Source organism: Paramormyrops kingsleyae, chromosome 5 (genome assembly GCF_048594095.1).
Source record: "Paramormyrops kingsleyae isolate MSU_618 chromosome 5, PKINGS_0.4, whole genome shotgun sequence".
NCBI lineage: Eukaryota > Metazoa > Chordata > Actinopteri > Osteoglossiformes > Mormyridae > Paramormyrops > Paramormyrops kingsleyae.
Genome location: NC_132801.1, coordinates 26,630,265 through 26,657,596, shown reverse-complemented (window position 1 = coordinate 26,657,596; position 27,332 = coordinate 26,630,265). Strand labels below are relative to the sequence as shown.

The window sequence follows — 27,332 nt, the reverse complement described above, 5'->3', positions numbered from 1 at the left end:
GTGAATTTGGCATGAAATATTGCAAAATTTGATCCCCAGAGACATAAACACTCCTAGCTGTTATGTCTTCGTGCCCAGTATAGACAAAAGGTGAAGTTTTTAGTAGATTTGCTGAATTGTTAGAGTAATTTTCAGGTATGCAATTTTAACTTGAGGATATGGGGCCTGAAATTGTAGTCCAGAGCCTTTTGTTATGAGTCACCTAAACTAAGAGTCCCCACCACCAGGCTCAATAGGTGCTAGGCAGCCTGGAGTTTGTAGGTTGGAATCAAAAAGATCAGTCTTAGACACATCTGTCCAGAGAACATCCTTCAAGAATTCTCCAAGACTATCCAGGTGCTATTTTTGCAAACTTAACTCTGTTAACCCATGTTTCCTGAACGCACTTAGTATTGCATTTTCTGCTGATTTAAATACTTGTCTTATTAGGTCCTATTATCTATTAGGTCAAACTTTGTTTGAAAGGCATTGCGTGGCACTTTTTCAGCACTGCTTACACACTGGAAGCTCAGTCTAGCTGCACTTACAGTACACCGAATTGACTCCTTGACAGCATGTATGTTTGTAATGTGCTTTTTGCCTCATTTGTGTTGCTTTGGCCAGAAGCATCTGCTAAATAAAGCATATTATTTTCTCGATAGTGAAATGTTTTCTTTCGAATGCTTTTGCTTCTAATTTTACCACAAAGGAGGCCTGCATTAGTCTCTTCGGCATCCTACCTAATGCTTCTCTTGGGGTTGATTTTGAAGGATGTAGAGCCACTGTATTGAATTTTGTTCATTTGTAGACATGTTTGTCTTATCCTAGACTGATAAATCACAAGATTATTATGGGTTTTACCGACCCCCCCAGACCGATGAAACCGTCCTTTGGTCCTCTGACTTATTACACTAGCATGTACTAATGAGAGTCTGCATGATTAGCTATTTGATTGGATAACTGAGTGCCACCTGATATTTACTTTGTTACCTGAGACATGGGCATAAATTACGGGGGGGATAGAGGGGTTGTAGCCCCCCCAATAAATCAAAACCAGCTTATACAACCCCCCAATAATAATGGGTGGAGACCTCAACCCCCCCAGTGTTTCAGCCAAAGTTACGCCCTTGACCTGAGATGAGGAGTCGTGTATTTTACACATGAGTTCATACTTATTTAGCTAGCCATTCTCATAGCATCAGTTTGTCTAAATTAAACTATTAAATTTGTAGATACATCCCATTTCTCCCAAAAAAATAAGGACTGTTTAATTAAATAAGGATTATTAATCATTTTAGTAAAAGCCTTTCAATTATTATAAATGATTTTGAATGTAATTTAATTATATTTTACATGTATCCAGTCAGAATGGATTAAACAGCTAAATTCAGCCACTGAAGGGCACTCAAGTCAGCCACTAAAATAATAACATAGCATGTCATTCACTATCTCTGCTATAGTTCAACCTTGACTCAAAGGAATTACTTGTAGAAACAACCAGTGCCTATTTCCTCAGATATTCTGTGTTTTAATTAAGTCTTATTTTCTTCTGATAAAGATATAATTATTGCTATTAGCTAAATGTAGAACCTTTAAATTCTTTGTGTGCTTACTGCAGATTGTTACTTTTCTCAATTTTTAATAACCGTATGAATCACCCATGAAGTGTGTGGACAGTGAGATTAGGTTTTGAAAAGTGTTATCCTTTTTAACAAAATTAACAGATCTGGCATCCAGAACTTAAAAGGGCACGATTTGTGATGCATATTTAATAACATTATTGTCAAATGAGAGTATTTTAATGAATGAGAACTGTGTCACTGGTGATTTTTTTTTGTTTCATCTGTCCATCCATTCATCCATCCACCTTCCAACAGGGTCACAGTGACCTTGGAGCACAGACCACGAGGTAGGCAGCACCCTGGATGAGATTCCATTTTTATCTGCTTGTGTATTCTCTTTATTTCTCATTATTTACCTCACTCCAGCTATTTGTTATGCTCACTGCTGGCTTTTCCCCTCCACCATGCTCTTCCAATTTGTGTGTGGGATATCATCCTCTACGTGTGGTTACGGCTGTGTTTTTTACCCAGAATGTATTTCTGTACTGCCTTGTCTTCGCTAGACCAATGACCAATGAAGTCCATTCTCTATACTTTAATCATAGGTCTTAAGATGACAATATGGCCTGAGCAGAAAGCTCACAAAGAGATTAATGGTAAGTGAGGACTATATGTAGATTGGACACGTTAAGTTAGCATAAGAGAAGCATTTTCCCTTCTTACTAAAGTACAAAGGTCAAGCTGGGATGTCATGTCACACTTCTTTCCATGTTCCTGAGCAGAAGACCTTTGAAATGACCGGTTGGAGTAATATTTTCCATCAAGCCCTTGAATTTCCCCGACTCCTGACCATGATGACTGTCCTCAATTTGTCTGGTGGTACCCTTGGGTAGACTACAAAGAAAACACTGACTGTTTTTACTGTTCTTTGCAGCTATTCAAATAATGTTAGAATAGTTTTATATATTTCTGAAATCTTTAAACTAGAAGGATGATGTGTCTTCATGCTGTGACGTGTCAACATTTACTATTACTGCTGCATGCAGCTGGTCATTCCTGGAAGCCACTGGGAAAGCACTTCTCTGCAATATACTGTCATCTGTATGACTGCATGGCCAATATTGTGATGATTGAGTTGTGGCCTGGAGTAACCATATGGGCATCTGGGTGCCGTATCCTTGGAGGACACCAAGCAGAGCGACCCCCTGTAAGCCCCATGGTCCCTTTGCGAATGCCTTTTAACAATTAATGCGATTTAATATCTGATATATATATATATATATATATATACACTCACCTAAAGGATTATTAGGAACACCTGTTCAATTTCTCATTAATGCAATTATCTAATCAACCAATCACATGGCAGTTGCTTCAATGCATTTAGGGGTGTGGTCCTGGTCAAGACAATCTCCTGAACTCCAAACTGAATGTCAGAATGGGAAAGAAAGGTGATTTAAGCAATTTTGAGCGTGGCATGGTTGTTGGTGCCAGACGGGCCGGTCTGAGTATTTCACAATCTGCTCAGTTACTGGGATTTTCACGCACAACCATTTCTAGGGTTTACAAAGAATGGTGTGCAAAGGGAAAAACATCCAGTATGCGGCAGTCCTGTGGGCGAAAATGCCTTGTTGATGCTAGAGGTCAGAGGAGAATGGGCCGACTGATTCAAGCTGATAGAAGAGCAACTTTGACTGAAATAACCACTCGTCACAACCGAGGTATGCAGCAAAGCATTTGTGAAGTCACAACACGCACAACCTTGAGGCGGATGGGCTACAACAGCAGAAGACCCCACTGGGTACCACTCATCTCCACTACAAATAGGAAAAAGAGGCTACAATTTGCACGAGCTCACCAAAACTGGACAGTTGAAGACTGGAAAAATGTTGCCTGGTCTGATGAGTCTCGATTTCTGTTCCTTTTCTGTTCCATCATGCCTTGTTACCACTGTGCAGGCTGCTGGTGGTGGTGTAATGGTGTGGGGGATGTTTTCTTGGCACACTTTAGGCCCCTTAGTGCCAGTTGGGCATCGTTTAAATGCCACGGCCTACCTGAGCATTGTTTCTGACCATGTCCATCCCTTTATGACCACCATGTACCCATCCTCTGATGGCTACTTCCAGCAGGATAATGCACCATGTCACAAAGCTCAAATAATTTCAAATTGGTTTCTTGAACATGACAATGAGTTCACTGTACTAAAATGGGCCCCACAGTCACCAGATCTCAACCCAATAGAGCATCTTTGGGATGTGGTGGAACGGGAGCTTCGTGCCCTGGATGTGCATCCCACAAATCTCCATCAACTGCAAGATGCTATCCTATCAATATGGACCAACATTTCTAAAGAATGCTTTCAGCACCTTGTTGAATCAATTGCCACGTAGAATTAAGGCAGTTCTGAAGGCGAAAGGGGGTCAAACACCGTATTAGTATGGTGTTCCTAATAATCCTTTAGGTGAGTGTATATATATATATATATATATATATTTAATATGGCACTCATTGGAAAGTCTATGTAACAATTTCCCTGTGTTAGATGCATTTCTGAATTCCATGAGCCACCAATCAGCTCCGATTCATTCTGATGGGATGTTATATATTCTGTTGCCCAGCGGCACTTGAATCTCTTAATCTGGCCCTGATTCATTTCATCCATCTTGTTGTGGATCATCCTCTTCCTCTTTTACATTTTCCAAGCATTGTGGTCTTCTCCAACACACTGGGTCTTCTCTCAACACGTCAAACAGCTTAGGTCCGATTATGTTTCCTTCTGGTTAACAGTCTTCTTGTAAGCTTCCACTCACAAAGGTGCCAATACTCACCCTGTCCTGATTCTTCACTGTCCAGCATCTTACATCCATAAAGAGTCACAGGATAAACCATATTCTGAACAACCAACTAACATTTTATATGTCAACATTTGTTGCAGAAAAACAAATCCTGTCTACACACAATTTAACTGCAACTTGTTAAATTCTGCACTTTTATGTGAATTTATTACAACATTAAAAATATGTAAAAGTGAATGTTACACAGAGCCAGATGTGTCATACTCAAATCGTGTAAACACTTTCTGGCTCCGACACAGACAGTCCTTCTGGTCACAGAAGAAAGATTGCCAGACTATACTGTGGATGGTGTTTTCATGGGGGGGGGGGGGGGGTTCAGGGGAGGGAGGGTAGACGTTTTAGGTGGGTTGTTGTCATCTTCTTCAGGGGAGTCACAGCAGTGCATTGACAAAAATTTAGCACACGTGGGAGAAAGCAGGGAAAGGGAGGGAGAGCGGGAGCATAGAGATCTTCCCACCCACCTAAAAAGGGGAGACAAGCTGGCAGGCAGCATTCATAAAGCGGGCAGCGAGACAGTGTGTGGCTCAGAGAGGCAGTGCACACGAGGTGGGAAGGCCACCGGGCACAAGAACTCCCTGAGAGCAGGGACACACACGGCGTTATCCTGCAGAGCTGCCTGAAGAGCGCGGATTACAGAGAAAACACCAGGACCTGGTGGACAAAGGCACCCAAGAGTGGATGGATGCCTTTTGCAGCCTCAGTGGCCTGGACCCTTTATGGGTGAGTGTCCCTAAACCTTTATGGGTAAGGGTCTCTAGCCATAACCTTTATGGGTAAGTGTCTCTAACCCTTTATGGGTAAGTGTCTCTAACCCTTTATGGGTAAGGGTCTCTAACCCTTTATGGGTAAGGGTCTCTAACCCTTTATGGGTAAGGGTCTCTAGCCATAACCTTTATGGGCAAGTGTCTCTAACCCTTTATGGGTAAGTGTCTCTAACCCTTTATGGGTAAGGGTCTCTAACCCTTTATGGGTAAAGGTCTCTAACCATAACCTTTATGGGTAAGTGTCTCTAACCCTTTATGGGTAAGTGTCTCTAACCCTTTATGGGTAAGGGTCTCTAACCCTTTATGGGTAAGGGTCTCTAGCCATAACCTTTATGGGCAAGTGTCTCTAACCCTTTATGGGTAAGTGTCTCTAACCCTTTATGGGTAAGGGTCTCTAACCCTTTATGGGTAAGGGTCTCTAGCCATAACCTTTATGGGCAAGTGTCTCTAACCCTTTATGGGTAAGTGTCTCTAACCCTAACCTTTATGGGTAAGTGTCTCTAACCCTAACCTTTATGGGTAAGTGTATCTAACCCTAACCTTTATGGGTAAGGGTCTCTAACCCTTTTTGGGTGAGGGTCTCTAACCATAACCTTTATGGGTAAGTGTCTCCAACCCTTTATGGGTTAGTGTCTCTAACCCTTTATGGGTAAGGTTCTCTAACCATAACCCTTTATGGGTAAGTGTCTCTAACCATAATCTTTATGGTTAAGGGTCCCTAACCATTTATGGGTAAGGATCTCTAACCCTAACCTTTATGGGTAAGTGTCTCTAACCCTTTATGGGTAAAGGTCTCTAACCATAACCCTTTATGGGTAAGTGTCTCTAACCCTTTATGGGTAAGTGTCTCTAACCCTAACCTTTATGGGTAAGTGTGCCTAACCCTAACCTTTATCGGTAAGGGTCTCTAACCCTTTTTGGGTGAGGGTCTCTAACCATAACCTTTATGGGTAAGTGTCTCCAACCCTTTATGGGTTAGTGTCTCTAACCCTTTATGGGTAAGGTTCTCTAACCATAACCCTTTATGGGTAAGTGTCTCTAACCATAATCTTTATGGTTAAGGGTCCCTAACCATTTATGGGTAAGGATCTCTAACCCTAATCCAGTTACTTAACATAGTAATTATAGTGAATGTGTGATACAGTTAATTTTTTCACTAACCCAATGCTGTCTCTGAAAAACTGCTGGACCAGTGTTAAATTAAAGGGCTATTTTTGTTCAATGATTAACAAAACCTAATGTTTCTTTAATTGCAAGAGCTATTTAAAGTGATTAGGTATTTGTTTTTAGTAGCTGAATGTTGATTACAAGGAACATAAAGCAAAGGTCGTGACCCAAGCCAACATGGAGACATGGATCATTGAAGTCAAAATCATTCACAGAATTATACCAAAAGTTATGTTTCGTGGTAAATGTATTTTCTATTCCACTAAGAAATAGTAAATGAGTACATGTAAATGAGTACATGTAAATGAGTAATCAATATTTAAACCAGAATCCTGTACTGTTACACCACTATGCACCAATGGTGATTGATCTTAGCTGTAGGCAAAAATTATTATCCTGTAAAACCTTAGCTGCCGCCCCCAGGGAACGCCAGTCATTAGGGGCCAAGGGCTGTTGGAGTCGCTGCAGATCCCAATGGCAGGATATCGGCATGTCCATGCTCAGGGCACAGAGACAAGCATCCACATTCTGTGGCTCCTCTGGGAATGAGACAGGCCGATTTCCTTCACATGGCATGACTGTCCCCTCTGCATCACCACCCCCCCACACCCCCCCCCCCCGAAACAAAAGCGCTACATCACATCAAGGCTGATGCACATTTCAGCTGGACACTTCCCATCTACACCTTCACCTTCATTCATTTATCTTGCTCTGCTCACAAGCACGATGACCACGAATGACCGTAATCATCATCAAACTCCTGAAATCCGCTGCAGGCACAGAGCCAGAGTTGCTACACAAAGTAATTTTGTTGGACCAATTTGAGGTAGCGAACATTCGATTGGAAAGATGGAGGGACAGGCACCATTCTGTGTAGTAATTTTCTCTCTGTGTCATAAATACTGTCCAGACTGATGACTGTAATTGCTCCCAGTTCTCTTTGTGTCTTGCTGTGCCTTTTTCTTAGCAGTAGGAGGAACGGAGATGACTCAAATAGCTTTATCGTAAACATCTGATGTAAATATGTTCATGGAAACTCAGTAGGCTGACCTGAAACTACATGGCTGTAAAACTGTGAGCTAAATGGCCCAAGCGTTGCCACAGAAGGAATGATGCTGTCCCTGATGTCAGGCCAGGAGACGTAGAGCAGCTATCCGTGAGCTAGGAATCTGACCTATGGGTCGACCCCACCCATTTCCCTGAAGCTCTTCTGAGGTTTATTCCGGGGGATTGATATGCTGAGATAGTACGTAAGTATTAGTTCAGTGGCTTAGCAAATGGTATACAGTCAAAGTGTTCCCTTAGCTCAAGGTTACTGCAGAAACAAACATGACATTCTGACAACCATTTGCACAATGAGGAGAATATTAAAGAAGAACATTGAAAACCATAATAAACAAATAAACAGTAATCAAAAAACTCCGGTTCAGCAACACAAGCCACAAATGCTGCCTGTTTCAGTGTCAAAGCCATGATTCATACCACATTGTATACTGGCACCCTGTGTAAGTCTTTGTGTATCTACCTTATGATGGGACGTAGTGTTCAGAATTGAAAAACAAAACTTTGCAGTTATCACTAGAACACACCAGAACATTTAGATTCAGAGCTGTTGAAAGCAGATAGCATTTATGAATATTTTTAATGTGTAGGTGGGCATCTTGCCACTCCATTCTATGAATGTAGATGTGTTGTCAGGCTCTTTGCTTTTATTAAAAATCCACAATTTGTTTCGGTACGTTTTAACAGCATTACATTAAAAATGAGTACCTGAGGTCATGATTGTCAAAACATGCCATAAATACAGATATGTTATGATTGACATCTGCAACTTGGGTCACTTAACTGAACTTACTCTTTGCCATGCCATAGTGTAAATTAAGCTTAGCGATTCTGAATGTCTGAGTGAAATGACAGAAAATAGCCCTGGTTAGAGAGGTTTGGTCTTGCCAGCGTTTCACATTCGAAGTTTAGAGAGAGAAAACACCCTTTCCACGCCTGTCCAGCAGCTCCGCTCCATCGGAGCTTCAGCTGCATTCCAGCTGCTCGACAGTTTGAGCAGGTTAACCAGGCAAGGACAGAAATGCTGCCTTTACCACAGGCAACCAGCTGATCCAAGTGAGGGAAGGAAAGCCCACAGAGTGAGTTTAATGGGCTATCGTGCAGCTGCGATTTCAATTCCTGGTGTTCGCTGTTTTGAGTTTTCATGCTGTTTCATATTTTGCTAATCAGCTGTTTTGCTCATTGAAAGATAACGGAATTAGATTAAACATATGATTCACTATAATGCTGTACTCATTCTGAAATTGCTTTTCCCTTTTTGGATAGTGTGGTTGAGTAATGCTGAGCCTGTAATGTGTTACTGGGATCTGGTCCATTAGAAAGGAAATTATGCCCGTAAACTGTTTACCTTCATTTGCTATTAGTACTCTATTTATGTTTTTTTATTTTTAATTTTTGCTCCTAGGAAAAAAAATAGCAGGAGCAACTGCAAGTTTTCATCAAATACGCTCTCAGTTCACAATGTCATTTGTCAGCAGAATTGGGCCTCGTGTTAACAGAGACTGTGCCTCTGTTAGGGCCCGACAGGGTGGTGCAGACAAGCTTCACCTGCCTGGTTTGCGGGGTGGACGTGCTGCTCTGTAAATTGGAGCTGGCTCACCTTTTCCCATGGGTGCCTGTCTAGGAGCCTCTGTGACCTTCACTACTTCCTGTCCAGGCTGCAGGGCTGCCAGGTCTGTGACTCTGCTCTCGGGCCGGCGCCTGTGGATTCGCTGATATAAACAAAAGCGAAAGGCAGCATCAGGATTTTCGGTAATCTCAGGGGAATTTAGATTTTCCCTGACACCGCTCTTCTGCTATCTTACAAATCTTAAATTCAGGCACCAGCCTCAATACACAAACTGTTCATTCTTCCTGGGGCTAAGGAGCCACATTTCAAGGTTTTCCTGACCTCACAATGGACTAAATATCATCCTCCAAAAACCTCTTTTCAGCAAGATTTTCAGTAATTTTCCAGTATTGACTCTGCTGTCTGAGCTTCAAAATCAGCACAAAGAACCACAAATTTGATGCCCAGAATGTCCACAGTAGTTGATAGAACTCGAGACGTATCCTTCCAACATCCTTCCCATGCAGGACGGGAAGCTTGGGAGTTAATCAAAGGCATACATGTATAGTTTAAAGTAAAACTCATTTGGCGCGATTTGTCACACTTGAGGGTTGTTGAAAAAGTGTATGCTACGCTAAGGAGACACATGTGAAAAGGATCTGATGAATGGATATCTGTGAAAGAAGGGGCCTGTTATTTACCATCCATCTAGTCTACCATCCACCTTCATTTGCTCATTCAGTACAAGGTCATGGAGTTGCTTTTACCAACATTTCTTAGTACTTCAAAAACTCAGCCGTAAGTTAAACATAAAGACAGCGATATATCCGTGTAGCCACGTGGTTAGCAATATACCTGATTCCTTCCATTTGCTCCCATAGGACTGGAACCGAACATGGTACACCCCCAACCCAGACCTGACCCAGTGCTTCCAGAACACTATCCTGGTGTGGGTCCCCTGCGTCTACCTCTGGTTGTGTTCGCCCGTCTACTGCCTGTATCTCTGCTGCTGTGACCATGGACACATCCAAATCTCCTGTCTCTGCAGTGCCAAAACGGTGAGCCACCACAAGCGAAGTAAAACTGTCAGTTGATTACCAATTAGTACCATATTAGACCACTGAATGTCCGAATGCAGTGATGACGTCATGTGTAAAATAATACCGCACTATATAAATTACAACTTCAGAGCTTCAGTGCTTTTGAGTGTAAAAGGGTTGATCCCATAGAACCTAAGAATGCTTTATAATACTGAGCGTAGCTGTGCCCACAGCCGTGAAGAACGTCAGGTATAACTGGTTGTTTATTCACCAATCGCACAGCTCCTGGGCTTCTTCTTGGCATCCTTCGGCTTTGTGGAGTTCTTTTACATTCTCCTGGAGAGGAACCAAGAGATCCATCAGCATCTGATCTTCCTCTTGAGTCCCCTCATTCGCAGCTTGACTGTGGTAGGTGACCTTTGTCCTTGCTAGACACTCTACAATGTTGTCCAGGGGACAGGGAATCTTCTGTTCAATTTTTCGCAGCTTAAATGCCATTTTGTGTGGCCAGTAGGAACATTTTCCAAAGTTCCTTCAAACGCAGCATATTTTCTACCTCCTCATTAACTTCTTGCAAAACTTTTAAGGTCTAATCATTGAAGCAGTTCAGGCTAGAGATATTTCCTGTGCAACATCACAATGCATTTTGAGATGCCCACTTGCTACATCTAGGCAAAGTGCATCGTAAGGTTACTTGGTGCATCACTGAGGGTTATTACAGAAAGTTTTCCATCCACGCTTGGGTTCTCTGCCAGGGTTGTGTGAATGTTTTCTTTCACCCCTTCTGCTGAAGTGAGACGGCGCACAGGATCCTCAGTAGGGAGCTGGGTCTGTAGACGGTGAGGATGAAATGACGCCGTGTTTTCTCTGTGGAGGAGTCATAGCAGATTTATGACGGTGCTACACTGGCCATCAGGCGAAGTTGATTCGTGACTGTTTCCACAAACTCAGTTTCCCTTAAGAGGTCTAGTGGACCTCCTGTTCAGACGAGCTGCCTCAAGAGCAGACTCTGAGCCAACCTGTGGTCTCCTCAGACACCAAAGTCAATATCAGATACTGTGTAGGCAAGAAAAAACACCAAAGTGGATCCTACTTACACAGAGATACTTCTTATGCCCAGTGTCCGGTCTGCTTCAACATTCTCCTGCCCCTGCCTTTGCATCAAACCTTCCTCATTCTTGGAGGTTAGGACCACACTTAAGGAAGAACTCTGTAATTTCCAGTTTGATTCAAAGCAGCACCCTGTATTTCCATCTGGTTTAATCAACCAGTGCTTTTATCCTTCCTAAAATCTACTCAATACGTTGGAAGTATCTCAGTGACTCAGACCGTGGTCTGTGTCTTTCCTGTCCTGAGGTATGTGTGCAACATCAGTAGTAACCAGCAATTCATGACGTAAAGAGCTATTTAGTCTAAAACACCAAAAACTTCCCATGTAATTACATGGCTCACATTATGATTGGAGTGAAGTAATGCATTGACATCCACTTGTTGCATTTAAGGGGGGAGTCTCTACCCACTGGCAGCAAACGGAAGAGAAATACTGTATTTACAAACATTAACTCCACGTGCATGAACATATAGTACATAGCTCATGCACGGTATTACACATCTGTGCAGTTTCATGGTCATTTCATTTGAAAGGCTTCAACTCATTTAGAACATAAATACTATTTAGTTGGATTTTTTTAAATTATACTGGCCATTATTACATGATAGCCTTATCATGCTGTTGTTGCTTGGCAAGGCTACTTACTAAATCTGCTCAAGGGCTTGACACAAGCACCAAGAGCCTGAAATCCCAAGATCATTAACTACTATGATTAACCACTAGACTCGCTACAAATTGCTTCCAAGAAAGGATAGTGCAGTGAAGAAAAAAAACAGAAGCCTTTACCACATAAAATGCACAAAGGGCTAACAGTTGCACTCATGGCGGGGAGAGTCACCGTTCTCCATAAGTAGCAGATATGTTTAGGCAGATAAGCAACTGATTACATTGGATTAATTAACCTGCCTTTATATTCATGAACAGCTGTGTCGATGGCAGAAAGAAGAAAGCCGTTTTTTTCCCAGAATGCATTTCAACGCAAGTAGGTGAGTCTGGCATCCTGGGAGCTTTTCCTCATTGTAGGTTTCCCCTTGCAGATGCTGGCTGTCTGCATCATCCATCTGGAGAGGAAAAGAGGCTGCCGCTCCTCTGTCTTCCTCTTCCTCTTCTGGATGCTGGCAGTGCTGTGCTCCCTCGTGCCCCTCAGAGCCAAGATCCAGCTGGCTGTGGATGAGGTGAGAGAAGTAGCACCAGCATGGGCCTACTTGGGCGCCCTCATTCCTGTGGACACACCCAGGGGCTCCGCCGCAGGCACTGATGTCGGACACTGAGGCTCAGATACAGACCCTTATATAATGTGGAAACTCCCCTGTGAGGCGGCATAGAATTCTAATTATTCCATTAACTTCTGCTTTTTTAAGGCTGTGTGAAAACCAACGCAACACAACTTAGGACTTTTCCTTTTTACAGAGTGGCATGTTTGTCAAGAAAATTAAGGTTCAGGTCATGTATCTGGACTAGAGTTTAGATTCTCTGCCCGAGCCCGAGCCCAGACCCGACCCGACCCGACCCGTGGGCCGGGTCGGGCCGATATTTCCTGCCACTATCTTCGGGCCGGGCCGGGCCGGGCGGAGCCATGATCAAGCATTTGTGTGTGTTTTTTTTTTTTTTAAATCATTACTTAATTAGCCTAATTGGGTGGAGAGCTATGCCATAATTATAAATGTAGCTCCCTCCCGTAAGACACGAGCACAAGATTCCTTTGCATTTAACTGAGCCGACGGTTTATTCGAAAGACAGTGGCTTCGTTATTATCACCATCATGGCAGACGTGAGAACTAAATACAGATACGGAAACACAAAATCAAGCACATTTACTTACAATATTAGCTAACAAACATTGAAATTCAAATGAAATATAAACATAAATAACAATAAAGACAGCTTAGAGAATTCATATACAGTTAACACGAACCTCAGTTAGCATTTACATTTACATGGCTAAATACAACAAACTTAACTAAAACTTAATTAACACATACTTCGTTGGCTGCTTACGGAAGGATTTAACCTTTTTCTTAACCCTTTACTTAAAGTTCGATGCCGAGCACACAAACTGGTTCCAGCAGCAAGCGAACTGGATAAGTGAAAACGTGCTTTTCTTCTAAACGTGTCTCAAAAATCCATTCTGAATAAACAAACAATGCAGTTTACATGCTTCGTCCTTGTTGCATTTTTCATTAAGATAAATCTAAACTAATTTCTGTAGTTCAAACAACTTAGAATTGTAGTTGAGAACGTCTGTTACAACGGCTCACGTATTAAAAAATAGTCGGGTTTAAATCGGGCTCGGGCTCATAATTACAGTTAATGTGTCGGACCGGGTCGGGCTCGGACACAAGGTGCACGGGCTCGGGTAGGGTCGGGTTTAATTTTTTGGGCCCGATCTAAGCTCTAATCTGGACTACTTTGGCCGCCTGCCGCTGTGGTCCTGGATGTGAAAGCTGACTTATCTCATATCCTTACCCTGTATATTTTGGACCATCAGATATCTTATGTCTCTTCAGTTTTCCCGTAACCCCGGCATGCACATTTAACTTTTATCCAAACTTGTAATTCTAAGGTTAGCCGCTCACTGTGCTCTTTTCTCATTTTTATCTGTCTGCTGTACCCTCTAATCTCGTCGGGCAGCCGCAAGTCGGACAGAGGCGGCTGGTAAGGGCTCCACTTTGCTGGAGTTGCTTGTAGGTCTGATATCAGGAGCTGCATGTTGGCCGCACGAGACAAACGCAGTGGATTTCCTGGCCGGTTGTTTATCTGTGCCAGTGCTATCCACAGACATGGTAATCGCTGCTGGAAAGACAAGTTGCTATAAACGTTTTCCCCCGCATTTTTATCTCTAGTGGGGAATGAATGGGTTGATGGTTGGCATGTGGCAAAGCTTAGTTAGACACGGCCTGCTAAAACCAGGACAGAGGCCCCCACATGGTCCCCACATGGTCCCCACTCTGATAAGTGAAAGCGAGGGGGCGGGAGAACATCTGGAACTGCTGCTTTTCTAGTAACACCATCATTTTGGTCGAGACCAGAAATCAGTGGTTAACACACTTGGAGTACAGTGCATACCAAATTAACACTGACACGTGAGTTTTACGCCATGTCTTTCTATATACGCTAACTTTTAATCTAAGAAAGTAAAGACTAATCTAAGAAAGTACTAAGATAGCCTGCAAAATACAGATATTGTAACAGAATTCCCTGTAATCTTTGTCCCCATGACCTCACAGATCAAAGTGAATCGCTGCTATACCATAAAAAGCCAAAACACTGTCCATAAACTTCCAAACTTTTATGGTCTTTGTTTAGTCTGTCATGGTGTCTGAGGTATCACCTTGATATCGGTGCCACATGCATCCTCAAATAGCATCGTCGTGCATGTGCTCTTCTTGTAGAGCAACACTGCACCCCAACTATGGCTAGCGTGTGGTCGTCTGGGAAGCCGTTGGGTTCAGTTCAAGCTTGCAAACCCATTTCCTTCAACAAGTCGGTCTGACCCATATTTACTGCCCATGCGACCGTGTTTTTGTCTGTGGCTGATGTGAGGTTGCAGTCGTTCACCATTCCAAGCCCCTTTAAGCCCAACCCAACATTCAACATGCACTGACCAAGATTTTGTTTATTACTGCTCACGTTGGTAAGTTAGCACAGGATGTAGCAGTATATATATGACCATACATAAACAGATTATTCTAGAAGCCCATATACCTTATGACCCATATACTTCTTTTAGCTAATTCATTATAATGTTTACTTGTTTCACAATTTAAAGCGTATGTTGCTTCCCTAACCATGAATTCCCCATTCACAGATAAGTCCCTTAGCGTGACTAGAAGATTTTATTATTCTCACATGCAGAATTCATTTATATTGACTAAACAGTTAAAGACTTTGGGTTGTCGCCATTATTCGAAATAACCATTCAAAATAAGCTTTATAGAGTTGTAATTCCTCCACTGAGAGCAAGAGCTGCACTATATAATATATGAGAAGATGTTTACATAGAACCCAGATTAGATATTATTAATTATTAATTATGCTTCGCACCATTGCTCTTAAATCTGGAGAGTATCGTTCATGAATGACAGTGGACTAGAAGTGTCTCATGTGGTACGGATATTCACTGCAGCATCATGGGTAATCCTTTACAGCTGGGGTGAACTCATGTAAACTCACCCCCCCCCCCCCATGGTGACATCCAGGAAACAAACGGAACTGTGATGTTTTGTGTTTTATGTGTATGATGTGTGCCTGCATTTTCTATTGTTGTGGTGAACCTGTGGCCTGAACGTCCTCAAAAAAGTTCTGTTAATATGTATAATTAAATTTTCATTCTGACTTTCTCTGAGCCTAAGTGGCTTGGGCTCACAGGCTCCAGCCAAAGACATTGAAAGCACAGGCTGGCAGCGGAACAGCGCTGTAAGCCGCTGACATGCCACTGGACAAGTGCGCCGTCATGCTTGTAAACTACCATGATTCACGCTAATAGGAGCCGGAGTGTTAGCCCAGAGTGTTAGCCCAGAGTGTTAGCCCGGAGTGTTAGCCCGGAGTGTTAGCTTGGAGTGTTAGCCCGGAGTGTTAGCTTGGAGTGTTAGCCCAGAGTGTTAGCCTGTGCCCCATCCTAACGCATCCCTGTTTGATTTCTGTGTCCCAGGGCTTCGTCACCGACGCTGTGCGCTACCTGGCCTTTTTTTCATACTTTGCCCTGCAACTGGTGCAGCTCTTTCTCAGCTGTTTCTCGGACCAGCCCCCAAGCAGCGGGAAAGCGACTCTGATCAAGGTACATCCCCGTTATCCTGGTCCTCTCCGCCGATTCAGCTGTGGGAGTCACACTGCACTGTCTCCCTCTGAACACTTCTGTTTATGCAGGCTTAAATGGATGAGGCCTGCCTTGCCCTAAGGCCCAATCTGTTATTTTATGTGGTTCTTTTGAGGAGTAGAGAAGATCCTGTTCATTAGTCATTTTATTTTTCTGCTTTGTTAGTCATGTGCATTTTTAGCCGCATCACGGCATCAGTCCTCGTCTGGCCCGCTGGTCCCTGCCGGCTGCCCACTCTTCCTCTGGTTTTACTGGGAGTGGTTCGCGGGGCAGAGTGTGTTTGCGTGGGACGGGGCTCTGGCTGAACTCGCTGACTTCAGCTTTTCTCCAGCTACCCCCGTCCCGTGCGGCCCGCGGCTTCTCCGTTTGCTCGGCTCTCAGGTCGCGCGTTTCCTGCCGCAATTAAACAGTGTTTTAAAAAAAGACGGAAGCTTCATCGGCTTCTTTTTTCCCCCCAATGAATGAAAATGGTAAGAAACAGAGGCGATGAATAACCCTACACTAAAGCCTGTGGTGTAACTAGCGAGGGCTCACATCTGCCGGATTCCGAGGAACGGTTCAGTGCCACGCTAAGGTGATGGTCTCCAGCCGCCCACGGGCACTGGTGGGCCGCCAGACGTGTTCTCGGGGGACACACCCAGTAGCTTCTGCCTCCCAGCCTCAGTGTGCCTCCACATGTTGGGCAGTGTTACTCAGCCCAACTCCGGTAAGGGGGCGAGCGGGCAGACACAGGCCACCGCTGTGTGCAGCGTGCCTCGGTGACGACACGTTTCCGCGCGCCTCTGACCTCAGAGCCTCCCTTCTCCATCTGCTTGTGTTTATTCTGAGCCTGGCAGGCTGGCGTCTGCAGCTGTTTACATGTCTAACTGCCACGCACAAGGCAGCCTTATCATCTTGTCGAGTCCATCCGTGGCAGTAAATAGCACGTCTGCAAAACTGTGCTAAACGTTTAATTGGGAAGCAAATCTTGCTGCAATATTGTGCTGGTCTTCATCTTGAGGTTTTACTCGGGATTACTTGTGTGGGAAGGTTCTCCAACCTGCTGGCTCTGATTCTCTTTACAGAACCCTTGCCCGGTTCAAGATGCATCCTTCTTATCAAAGATTCTCTTTTGGTGGTTCAGTGGGTATGAATATCTTCTTATTTATGGAATATGATTGCAATGCAGGAATAGCCTCAGGTTTCAGTAAAAAAATGTTTCTTATAGTTATAAGCATCAGGTGAAAAATGTGAATGTCCTTAAAATGGCATTCCGCCCATTGTTGGAAGAGTTCAGTCATACATCTGTCTACATTGCCAATCAGTGTCTCACTTTGTCTGCCTTTGCCTGATAGACTTGTGGTGAAAGGGTATCGCAAGCCACTCCAGGCTGAAGATCTTTGGTGTCTAAGGGAAGAAGACACCTCAGAAAAGATCATCACTGATTTGGAGCAGGAGTGGACTGCACAATGCACAAAGATGCAACAGTAATATCCACATACCTTCATGCTTATGTTACAGCTTGAAACATGGATTTCCTTTGTTGTATAGCAGTGGTCGGGTTATAGGGTGACCATAAGGACTTGTCTTCTTTGGGACCAAAAAATGCCTCTCTTTGTATCCTGTCCCTACGGTCCTGTTTTTTGCAAAGCGAAACATGGTCACCCTATCAGATTGTTTGTGACTCAGTTAATGCCCCTACTGCTGCTTTAAGATTCATCCTAGGTGATCGAAACTGCAGCTGTAAGATACTCATTAAGAATGGAAAAGGAAAATGCTGGTCAAACCTAGTTCCATGAGGACACTGGGATGAGGCAAAAGCCCTACCAGTCATTTCAGTTAATATACTTCAGCTTTGAAGCATGATTATTAAATCTTAAAAGTTTACACATACAACAGTTTCTTACATGGTGGAGGTCAGAAAATGTTTCTTACGGCTGGCAAAAAAACATAAAAATATGAAAACTGCCCCTTTAAGTACAAGAAATGTATTGACAAGAAAAACAAGAAACACATTGTGTGTTTCCATTCTCTGTTTCATATTAACACTTCAGATGCAAAACCAGCATGTAGGACCATCCCTAATGCAAATGCCCTCTGTCTTCTCTTATGTCAGGCAAGAGAGGTCCTTGGGCACAGGCGTGGCGCTGGGTTCGAGGCTGGCGGAGCAGGCCCAGCTCATCCGGAAGCTGCAGAAGGAGCAGAGTTCGGGCTTCTGTCTGCTCAAGACTCTGGCTCGTAACTTCGGGCCCTACTTCCTGTCAGGGACCTTGTGCCTCGTGGTCCATGATGCCTTCATGTTCTCCATTCCCCAAATTCTGAGGTGAGATGCAAAGCAGGGCCCCAGAGCTACAGCGTCATGTCCCAGGTCTGCCATGTCAAGACACATCAGCCTATAAACAAGGCGTGTGAATCTGGCATGCGACTCAGCCTCTGGTAGTGGAAGGCAAAACGAGGCAGGTTTTGAACCTCCGGCCTCTGAAGCTCGAGGCGGCATCATGGCAGAGGCCATGGAACTTAAGTGTTAGGGTTGCTCACGGCATTCGATCCATTGCAGCGACACCACTTTCAGGAAACAGACTATATACACAATCAGACAGACAGAGTGTTAGGCCACAGAGCCTCAGGAAGCCTCTTCTATAATCAGCAGCGGTGTCTGATGCAGAGGTTTCAGTAATATATATGGGCACCATCAATATTAACACACTGAATGCTAAAGCTGGAATGAACCTGAAAATTCTGCTTCTCGCAAACAGAACCATAGCGAAAAAAGGGATTTTTTTTTTTTACACCCATCTTCAAACAGTTTCAGCGGATGCTAGCCAGTAATCTTTATTTATGTATTACCTTTAATACATACAATGCAGGCCAAAATGTTTTACATTGAGAATAAAAAAAGGGGGAAAAAAACAGACAAGCAACGCAACAGGGTAAGCAATTTGAGAATAAATACGATGATTATACAAAAAGCAAAAACACAATATAAAATTAGAATGAGAGATTTGTGCATAAAACCGAATTATATGAAAGAATACAGGGACAATATGTGTGGTAATATTGTAACACCCTTTATTCAACTTTACAGTCTGTTGCTGGGATTCATGAGGGATGAGGACGCCCCCTTGTGGAAGGGCTATTTCTACGCATCTCTTATGTTCCTGCTCTCATGCCTACAGTCCCTCTTCAACCACCAGTACATGTATACCTGCTTCACTGTAGGCATGAGGGTAAAGACAGCCGTCATGGGCCTTGTCTACAGGAAGGTATGTGTCTCCCAGAGCCATTGTCCAACGATTAGGCTGTGATTACACAGCAGCAAAGGTCACATTCGCTTCTCTGCTTATTCTCCTTAGACTTTGGTCATCAGCAGCGCTGCACGCAGGACCTGCACAGTCGGGGAGATAGTGAACCTGGTCTCATCTGACACCCAAAAGCTCATGGATTTCGTGGTGTACTTCAACGCAGTCTGGCTGGCTCCCATCGAGATCTCGCTCTGTCTGTTCTTCCTGTGGCAGGTGGGCCGTCTGTACTTCTTCAGACAGTATGATTCATCAACACTGACCAATGGTAACTAGTTTAAATACCCCTTTGACATTTTTAAAAAATGTTCAAGAAACATCCAGTTCAATAATTATAATTATAATGTTATATTGCAACTGGTGCAAATATAGATATAGATATAGATATAGATATAGATATAGACAAGAAGCTGAGGCACTCCTGCTGTAAGTTAAAAAAGCCTTTGTTTGACATTGGCTACATGCCTACGTTTCAGCTAGTGAGTCTTCATCATGCCCTGGCATGTAGCCAGTGTCAAATAAAGGCTTTCCAAACTTACAGCAGTGCCTCAGCTTCATATTTTGTTTTCAGATGATATTCAGAGGTTCAATCTGGTCAGCACCCTACAACTTTGTTTGGATTGCTAGAATTTTTCATAACCAGAGAAGCATTCTCTCTTTTTCCATAGATATAGATATACTAGATATACTTGTTTCCCCTAGTCAGCCTTAGCCACTTCCTTTCTATCTCTCCCTATCTAGCACTTAGGCCCATCTGCCCTAGCTGGCATTGCCACAGTCATCCTCATATTTCCTCTGAACGGATTCATTGCCAAGAAAAGGAGCCGACTCCAGGTACTGTGCCCAGGAGGCATGTGTGTCTTGATTTTTCCATGTGTTGCACATAAGCTGCACCAGCTCCGAGTGTCTTCTGGTGTATTTTGTTGGTGTCTACAGCTGGTTTAGATAGCGTTCGAGGGCAATGTGGGTGTCCGGCTTGGGTGCAATTCTTTAATGCTTTGATGTTCAAATGTTACTCTTATGAAAAACAACCACAGAAAAAAGAGCTGTAAAATGTCTATTTTCACTTATTTCTCTATGAGCAGCAGACATTTGGCAACATTAGAGTGTAAATTGGACCAGCCATTAAGAACGTATTAAACACTTTCCTGGCACTTGGCAATTTCCACAAATTAAATTGGCCCAGTTTAAAAGATACGGTAGATATCACCAGTCTTTTCATACTAACGACTAGCACCGTAGTAAATGGTAAGTGTGGGTCTGTGAGAATTTTAACGGTATTTCACATGTTACAAGGAGGTGCAAATGAAATACATGGACGGACGCATCAAACTCATGAATGAGATACTGAATGGAATCAAGATCCTGAAGTTCTACGCATGGGAGAAGGCCTTCCTGGAGCAGGTGCTCGGCTACAGGCAGAGGGAGCTGAAGGCCCTCAAGAAATCTCAGATCCTCCACTCTGTTTCCATGGCTTCCTTCAACTCCTCATCATTTCTAGTGCGTATCAAGTCACCGGTCCTTCAGCAGTGAGGGAATCGCTGTGACTCCCAATCTCCTAACACCTTGAGTCTATGTGTTCTCTTCAGATTGCTTTTGCAATGTTTGGAGTCTACGTGCTGATTGATGATAAGAATGTCCTGGATGCGCAGAAGGTCTTTGTCTCCATGGCTCTCATCAATGTCTTGAAGACCCCGCTGAGCCAGCTGCCCTTTGCGATGAGCACTATCATGCAGGTGCAGAGACAGGCCACAGAAACCTTTCTCTTTGTCTGAATGTGCTACCAAATCTCTGTGACAACTCATGCAGTTTTGCTTTTAATTAGCTAGAGAATTAACTTGAACTACTCCAGGGGGTTAATATGTTTAGCCTTGTAGGTACAGCGGCTGGTAAATGGTGACAGAATATTCCCCGGTTTCTTTCCTTAGGCCTTAGTCTCCTTGAAACGTCTTGGAAAATTTCTTTTCCAAGAGGAGCTAAAAGCTGAAAGTATAGAGAAATCCCCATACCAGCCTGGTAAGTATTGCGGTGACAGAGCTGTGCTTTAATTCAATCAGAATGCACGATTACACCATGTAAGACATGAAACATTAAAATCCAATGAACAACCCTACAAACAGTGGTAATGACAATGCAGAAACACAAAAAAATGCAATGTATATATATATAAATGCTGTTTTTTATTTGTCATCTGTTAGAACAGGACAGTTTAGCTAATTATAGTAGATAACTGTACCACAGATAGGTGGTGATTTTTCAGTTCACTTGGGAATTCTGTCATTGAATTTCAAATTATATTGGTTTATTTCTCTGTCTCAAAACTGAAGCATGTTATTTTGAATTTAAAAAAATAGCAAAATGAAGCAACAGGAGGAAATTTGCTGTTAAATTCTAGGATTTATTAGCATTTAAAAAATAAGAATAAAGCTGCTTTTCTGGCAGCAGAGTATTTAAACAGAGTAATGATTCCAGTTTAATTTGTCCCTCCAGATGGAGATGCAGTAGCCATAGAAAATGGCACCTTCAGCTGGTCCAGAGAAGGTCCTCCATGTCTTAAGAAGTATGTCTATTTCATGTGACACTCTGCCGATTTGCATGCCCTTGTTTCCATGACTCCAAACTTGAGGCGCTTAAAGATTGGTTAAAGAGTGGCGTGTTGCTGTGAATGTATAGGATCAGCGTGCAGGTACCACGAGGGTCTCTGGTCGCTGTGGTGGGTCATGTTGGCAGTGGGAAGTCATCTCTTCTGTCTGCAGTCCTGGGGGAGACAGAGAAAAGGAGTGGCAGTGTTTCAGTCAAGGTATTGAACCTGAATCTACATAACGTCACGTTATGTGGACATAGTTAGACCTGTGGAGTTGGACGTATGGAGGACACACTGTAGAGTATGAATCGCTGTCAGCTTTAGCTTTAGATGAGGACATCCTGCACAGACGAATCTTACTGGATCCTGGTTTGTTTCAATAGGGCTCAGTTGCCTACGTGCCCCAGCAAGCCTGGATCCAGAATGCCAGCCTGCAAGACAACATCATGTTTGGCCGAGAGAAGAAGCAGAGCTGGTACCAGCGTGTGCTGGAAGCCTGTGCCCTGCTCCCTGACCTGGAGATTCTGCCCGCTGGCGATGCCACTGAGATCGGGGAGAAGGTTAAACACCTTACACAATCTCCTGCTCGAAATTTGCCATGGCGACCTCAGTTTTTAAAATGACTGTTATCCTTCTGCCTACTTTTGCCCAGGGTTTGAACCTGTCAGGAGGACAGAAGCAGCGGGTAAGCCTGGCACGTGCCGTGTACAGGAAAGCAGACCTGTACCTGCTGGATGACCCCCTGTCTGCTGTGGATGCCCATGTGGGACAGCACATATTTGACAGAGTCATTGGACCTAAGGGTGTGCTGAGAGACAAGGTAACATTTATAACCTCCGACTGCCTTACCAGTATAAACCCTTAGGCCTTATATAAGTATTCTTGGGCACCACAGAAATGTTCCCCGGAACAGTTTTGAAAAAAACCTTTCAGTGTATTTTGGGACCTGAAGCACCATTGAGAACTAATGATGTATGTCATTCATACAGACCCGTGTTCTAGTCACGCATGGGACGAGTTTCCTGCCCCAGGCAGACCTAATCCTTGTGCTGGATGATGGAGAAGTCACAGAAATGGGCTCGTACTCAGATCTGCTAAGCCGACATGGTGCCTTCGCCGAATTCATACAGACCTTCGCCAGCACAGAACGCAAGGAGAGCTCTGTCCAAAGAGGTGAGAGGTCCCTTCAGCTGTGGCCAACAGACATCAACATGACTCTTCAAAAACAAAAAAAAGTCTTAACTCATAATTGGTGACTTAAGGTTACTCATACACTTCTGCTTCCTCGAGTTTTTTTCATAGAACAGAACTCAGAAGATCTCTATTTTGCTTAACTTTTAAATGTCTGTTTTAAGAAAGGTTAAAAATTGCCAGTTAATGTTATAAAATTTACAACAAACTGTATGCCTAATTCAGGTACCAGGAAGTCTTTATCACGGCTCAGCGTTACTGACTTCATGCCTGTTTCCAGAGACCTCTCCCAGGAGCAGCTCATTAGGTATGATCAACTAGAGCCCCACGTTCCCTGTTGCATTAAATGACAAACAGTATAACAGTCCTGCTGAACCACATCAAAATGCTATAAACAAAGATGAGGCAGGAAAAAACATCACAGCAAAAATGACAGCTTCTACATGACACAAATTGTCATGAAACCTCATTTTTGAAACACTTTGTGTCGATCTCTGTCCCTCATAGTGGTGACATGGGCAACAACAGCCTACAGAACATGGAGTCTATATCTGACACAGAGCAGGACCAGGTACCAGAAGACGTGGGAAAGCTGACAGAGGCTGACAGGGCCCGCACCGGCAGGGTGAGCTCAGCTCCAACACCATCAATGATAGATCAACGATAAACCACTTCTATACTTTGTCTCTCACTGGTACTGAGACATGCATATAGATCCCTCTTGTTGCAGTTTCTTTAGCAGCAACTTGTATTCTGTGACCCCTAACAGGTAAAACTGGAGCTATACATGGAGTATTTCAAGACCATCGGCTTGGGGCTGATCCTGCCCATCATCTTCCTGTATGCCTTCCAGCAGGCCGCCTCCCTGGCTTACAACTACTGGCTTAGCATGTGGGCAGATGATCCCATCGTGAACGGGACACAGATCGACACAGACATGAAGCTGGGCATTTACGGGGCTCTTGGTTTCGCACAAGGTTAGCAAAGCCGGAAAGACTTGACCAGCAGGAACCCTCAATGCACCCAACTTAAAACGTAGCTTGATTTTGTTTTTTTGTTTTTTCTCAGGTGTGGCTATTTTTGGTACCACTGTGGCAATCTCGGTGGGAGGCATCATAGCCTCTCGTCACCTGCACTTGGATCTCCTGAACAACGTTTTGCGGTCTCCAATGGCCTTCTTCGAGTGCACGCCGAGCGGTAACCTCCTTAACCGCTTCTCCAAGGAGATAGACGCCATTGACTGCATGATCCCAGATGGGCTGAAGATGATGCTGAACTATCTTTTCAAGCTGCTGGAGGTCTGCATCATTGTCCTGCTGGCGACACCCTTCGCGGCGGTGGTCATCCTACCCCTGGCTTTGCTTTACGCCTTCATCCAGGTATGGAGGGCACGGTCAAATGGGCTGCTCCATATGCCGATTCCATGCAGTGTTCCATCTAGATGCTGACATACATAGAACTCAACCCAGGGGAATTGTGGGATACTTATGCTCACCAGAACTGTGCATCTTTAATGCATCTTGTTGCAGAGTTTCTATGTGGCCACATCCTGCCAGCTGCGTAGGCTGGAGTCTGTCAGCCGGTCACCGATCTACACTCACTTCAATGAAACAGTACAGGGTGCAAGTGTGATACGAGCCTTCGGAGAGCAGTCAAGATTCATTCTGCAAAACAACTATAGGGTCGACTACAATCAAACCTCCTACTTTCCCCGATTTGTGGCTACCAGGTCAGAGTCAGTAGCACAGTAACACAGGATAATCCTGTCAACAGTAGAGCCTAGCTGGTAGTTTTTCTTATGACCCATAATTGTCTTAGGAACAATGGGACATCCCTTTAGCTCAGACTATTATGTGCGCCATAATCTCTGAGGATTACATCCTGTTCATATCATTCCTATAGGTGGCTGGCTGTAAATCTTGAGTTCCTTGGCAATGTTGTGGTTCTTGCTGCGGCAATCCTTTCTGTAATGGGGAAGAATACGCTGAGTCCTGGCACTGTGGGTCTCGCCGTGTCCCACTCTCTTCAGGTAAAAAAAACTTGTTGTCCTTCTCTTCTCTCCATCTCATTCAGTGATTTAATTACTTCTGCTACTGAACTATTTTGACTCCTTCATATGTGGTCAATAGGCAAAGTATGACTGCTGGCAGGCAGAATATTGTAGGTCTGTCAAATTTTGCAGGTAACTGCAATTTTAAGCTGGATCGTGAGATCCTGGACAGATGTGGAGAACAACATTGTATCTGTGGAAAGGGTAAAGGAATATGCCGACACACAGAAGGAGGTCAGTATCTCTGTTGCTGCTCTAAACACCCTTCAGCTCACAAAGGCATGGTGTGGTCACTGAAGTATCATAACAATTTACTTGTCACGGGGTCCTGCAGGCACCCTGGACCATGGATAAAAATCCCCTCCCCATAGCCTGGCCACAAACAGGGACCATTGAATTCCATGATTATGGACTGCAGTACCGCAAAGGCTTGGATTGGGCTCTCAAAGGAATTTCCTTACGCATCGAAGAGCGGGAGAAGGTTAGTTCCATTTATAACCCACATTTCTTGGAAGAATATATTGACAGAATACCTGACGATCTCACTCCCTTTTCTATACTGGCTTTTTTTAGGTGGGGATAGTGGGCAGAACTGGAGCTGGAAAGTCCTCCCTCGCTCTTGGAATTTTTCGGATCTTGGAAGCTGCCAAAGGTGAAATCTATATTGATGGGATCAACATAGCAGAGATAGGACTTCATGACCTGAGGTCCCGCATCACCATCATCCCACAGGTACGACACTCGTATCCCCACAAGGATAATATTTATTATGCAGAATTCTAATATTTGTGCTGCTCCACAAACCACAGGACCCCGTGCTGTTCTCTGGCTCCCTGCGTATGAACCTGGATCCATTTGATGCATACTCAGACGAGGAGGTCTGGAGTGTTCTGGAGCTTGCCCACCTCAAGAACTTTGTGTCAGGCCTACCAGACAAACTGAATCATGAATGTTCAGAAGGAGGAGAGAACCTTAGGTAATGGAGAACCCAGGAGGGACCTGTATCTATCCCTAAGTGTTCAAACCAGTATTTCCCTGTTGTTCTGGCATCTTGGTCAGTTTACATTCTTTGTGCTGCTATGCATTGTTCTGCAGTTTGGGACAGCGTCAGTTGGTGTGTCTGGCTCGTGCTCTCCTCCGCAAAACCAAGATTCTTGTCCTGGATGAGGCAACGGCAGCTGTGGATTTGGAAACAGACACCCTGATCCAGTCAACAATTCGTGTCCAGTTTGAGGACTGCACCGTGTTGACCATCGCGCATCGACTTAACACCATCATGGACTATACCAGGTAAGGAGACACTACCCAATGACACCTCCAAAAATGTTTAAAAGACAAGTGGAGTTCAGAATATATCATATTCTTCGACTGAACCAACTTCCAGAAAGACACCTATGGAGGTACACAAGCAGTGGGAAACAGAAACTTTTATTTCCTATGTCATCATGACTTTCAATCACTTTAATCACTTTCATCTCCTCCGACAGAGTCATCGTGATGGATAAAGGCCATATTGCAGAAATGGATTCTCCAGCCAATCTCATCTCAAAGAGAGGCCAGTTCTACTGGATGTGCCGGGACGCTGGGCTGGTGTGACAGGCTCCTGGGGGGCGGGGGAGGGGTCCTTGAGCTGCAATCTTCATTTTGCAGTTTAAAGTGGGGGGAATGTTACTTCGAGAGAACTACATAATCTATGTGAAAAACCATTTCTATGAAAAACAAGCAGGTAGTTAAGCTCAAAGGGTTATTATGGTATCAGGAATGACTTTGGCCACAAGCTGCTGAGTGCATGTGGGGGCAGGAGGCCTACAGAGGAGCTCGAAGAGAGAGAAAGGTCACGACGTAAAGGCGGCAGGTGGCTGAAGACTCCAACAATGGTGCTTACAGCAGGTTCTGACGGGACTGTCAGTCTCAGGTCATGAGGGCCCAGTCCTGCATGTCTTCATTGTCCCTCATGTAGGGAAACCTGAAGCAGGGAAATACTGTAAGTATAATAACTAAAAAAACCCAGCATATTCTGTATAAAACAACCTAAAGCCTGGAGGTGAAATGAAGAAAAGGGGAACTGATATTCAGTCAAGGTAAATGGATATGAATGACTTCCCTCCAAAGCAAACTGCCTTAACCCCAGTATTGCCTGATCTAAGGCTGTAGCTCAGACCCAGCATCTCTGACTTTATATGGAAAATGTGCCAAGACAATAAAAGACGAACTGGGGTTAAAATTCATTGCTATCACCATCTGGCCCCTAACGAACCATTTCAGTTGTATGAGGGCTGGGTAAAGATGAAAACATGGCAATGTGTAGGGAAATGGCTACCAGC

General features: G+C 43.9%; 1 protein-coding gene across 1 annotated transcript; it reads left to right on the top strand.

Moving 5' to 3' along the window:
* Positions 1-4,910: 4,910 nt before the first annotated feature.
* On the top strand, positions 4,911-26,616 carry abcc6a (ATP-binding cassette, sub-family C (CFTR/MRP), member 6a). The gene is made up of 31 exons (XM_023825220.2): positions 4,911-5,116; positions 9,820-9,996; positions 10,261-10,386; positions 12,127-12,264; positions 15,741-15,866; positions 16,970-17,031; positions 17,240-17,371; positions 18,001-18,207; positions 18,970-19,147; positions 19,238-19,399; positions 19,925-20,017; positions 20,480-20,683; positions 20,773-20,919; positions 21,112-21,199; positions 21,674-21,743; positions 21,857-21,983; positions 22,151-22,327; positions 22,420-22,587; positions 22,757-22,940; positions 23,184-23,265; positions 23,466-23,583; positions 23,728-23,935; positions 24,027-24,337; positions 24,488-24,687; positions 24,861-24,987; positions 25,141-25,242; positions 25,343-25,489; positions 25,582-25,740; positions 25,818-25,984; positions 26,104-26,298; positions 26,496-26,616. The coding sequence occupies exons 1-31, from the start codon at positions 5,075-5,077 to the stop codon at positions 26,602-26,604; spliced, it is 4,533 nt and encodes a 1,510-aa protein (XP_023680988.2). The 5' UTR covers positions 4,911-5,074; the 3' UTR covers positions 26,605-26,616.
* The last annotated feature ends 716 nt before the right edge of the window (positions 26,617-27,332 follow it).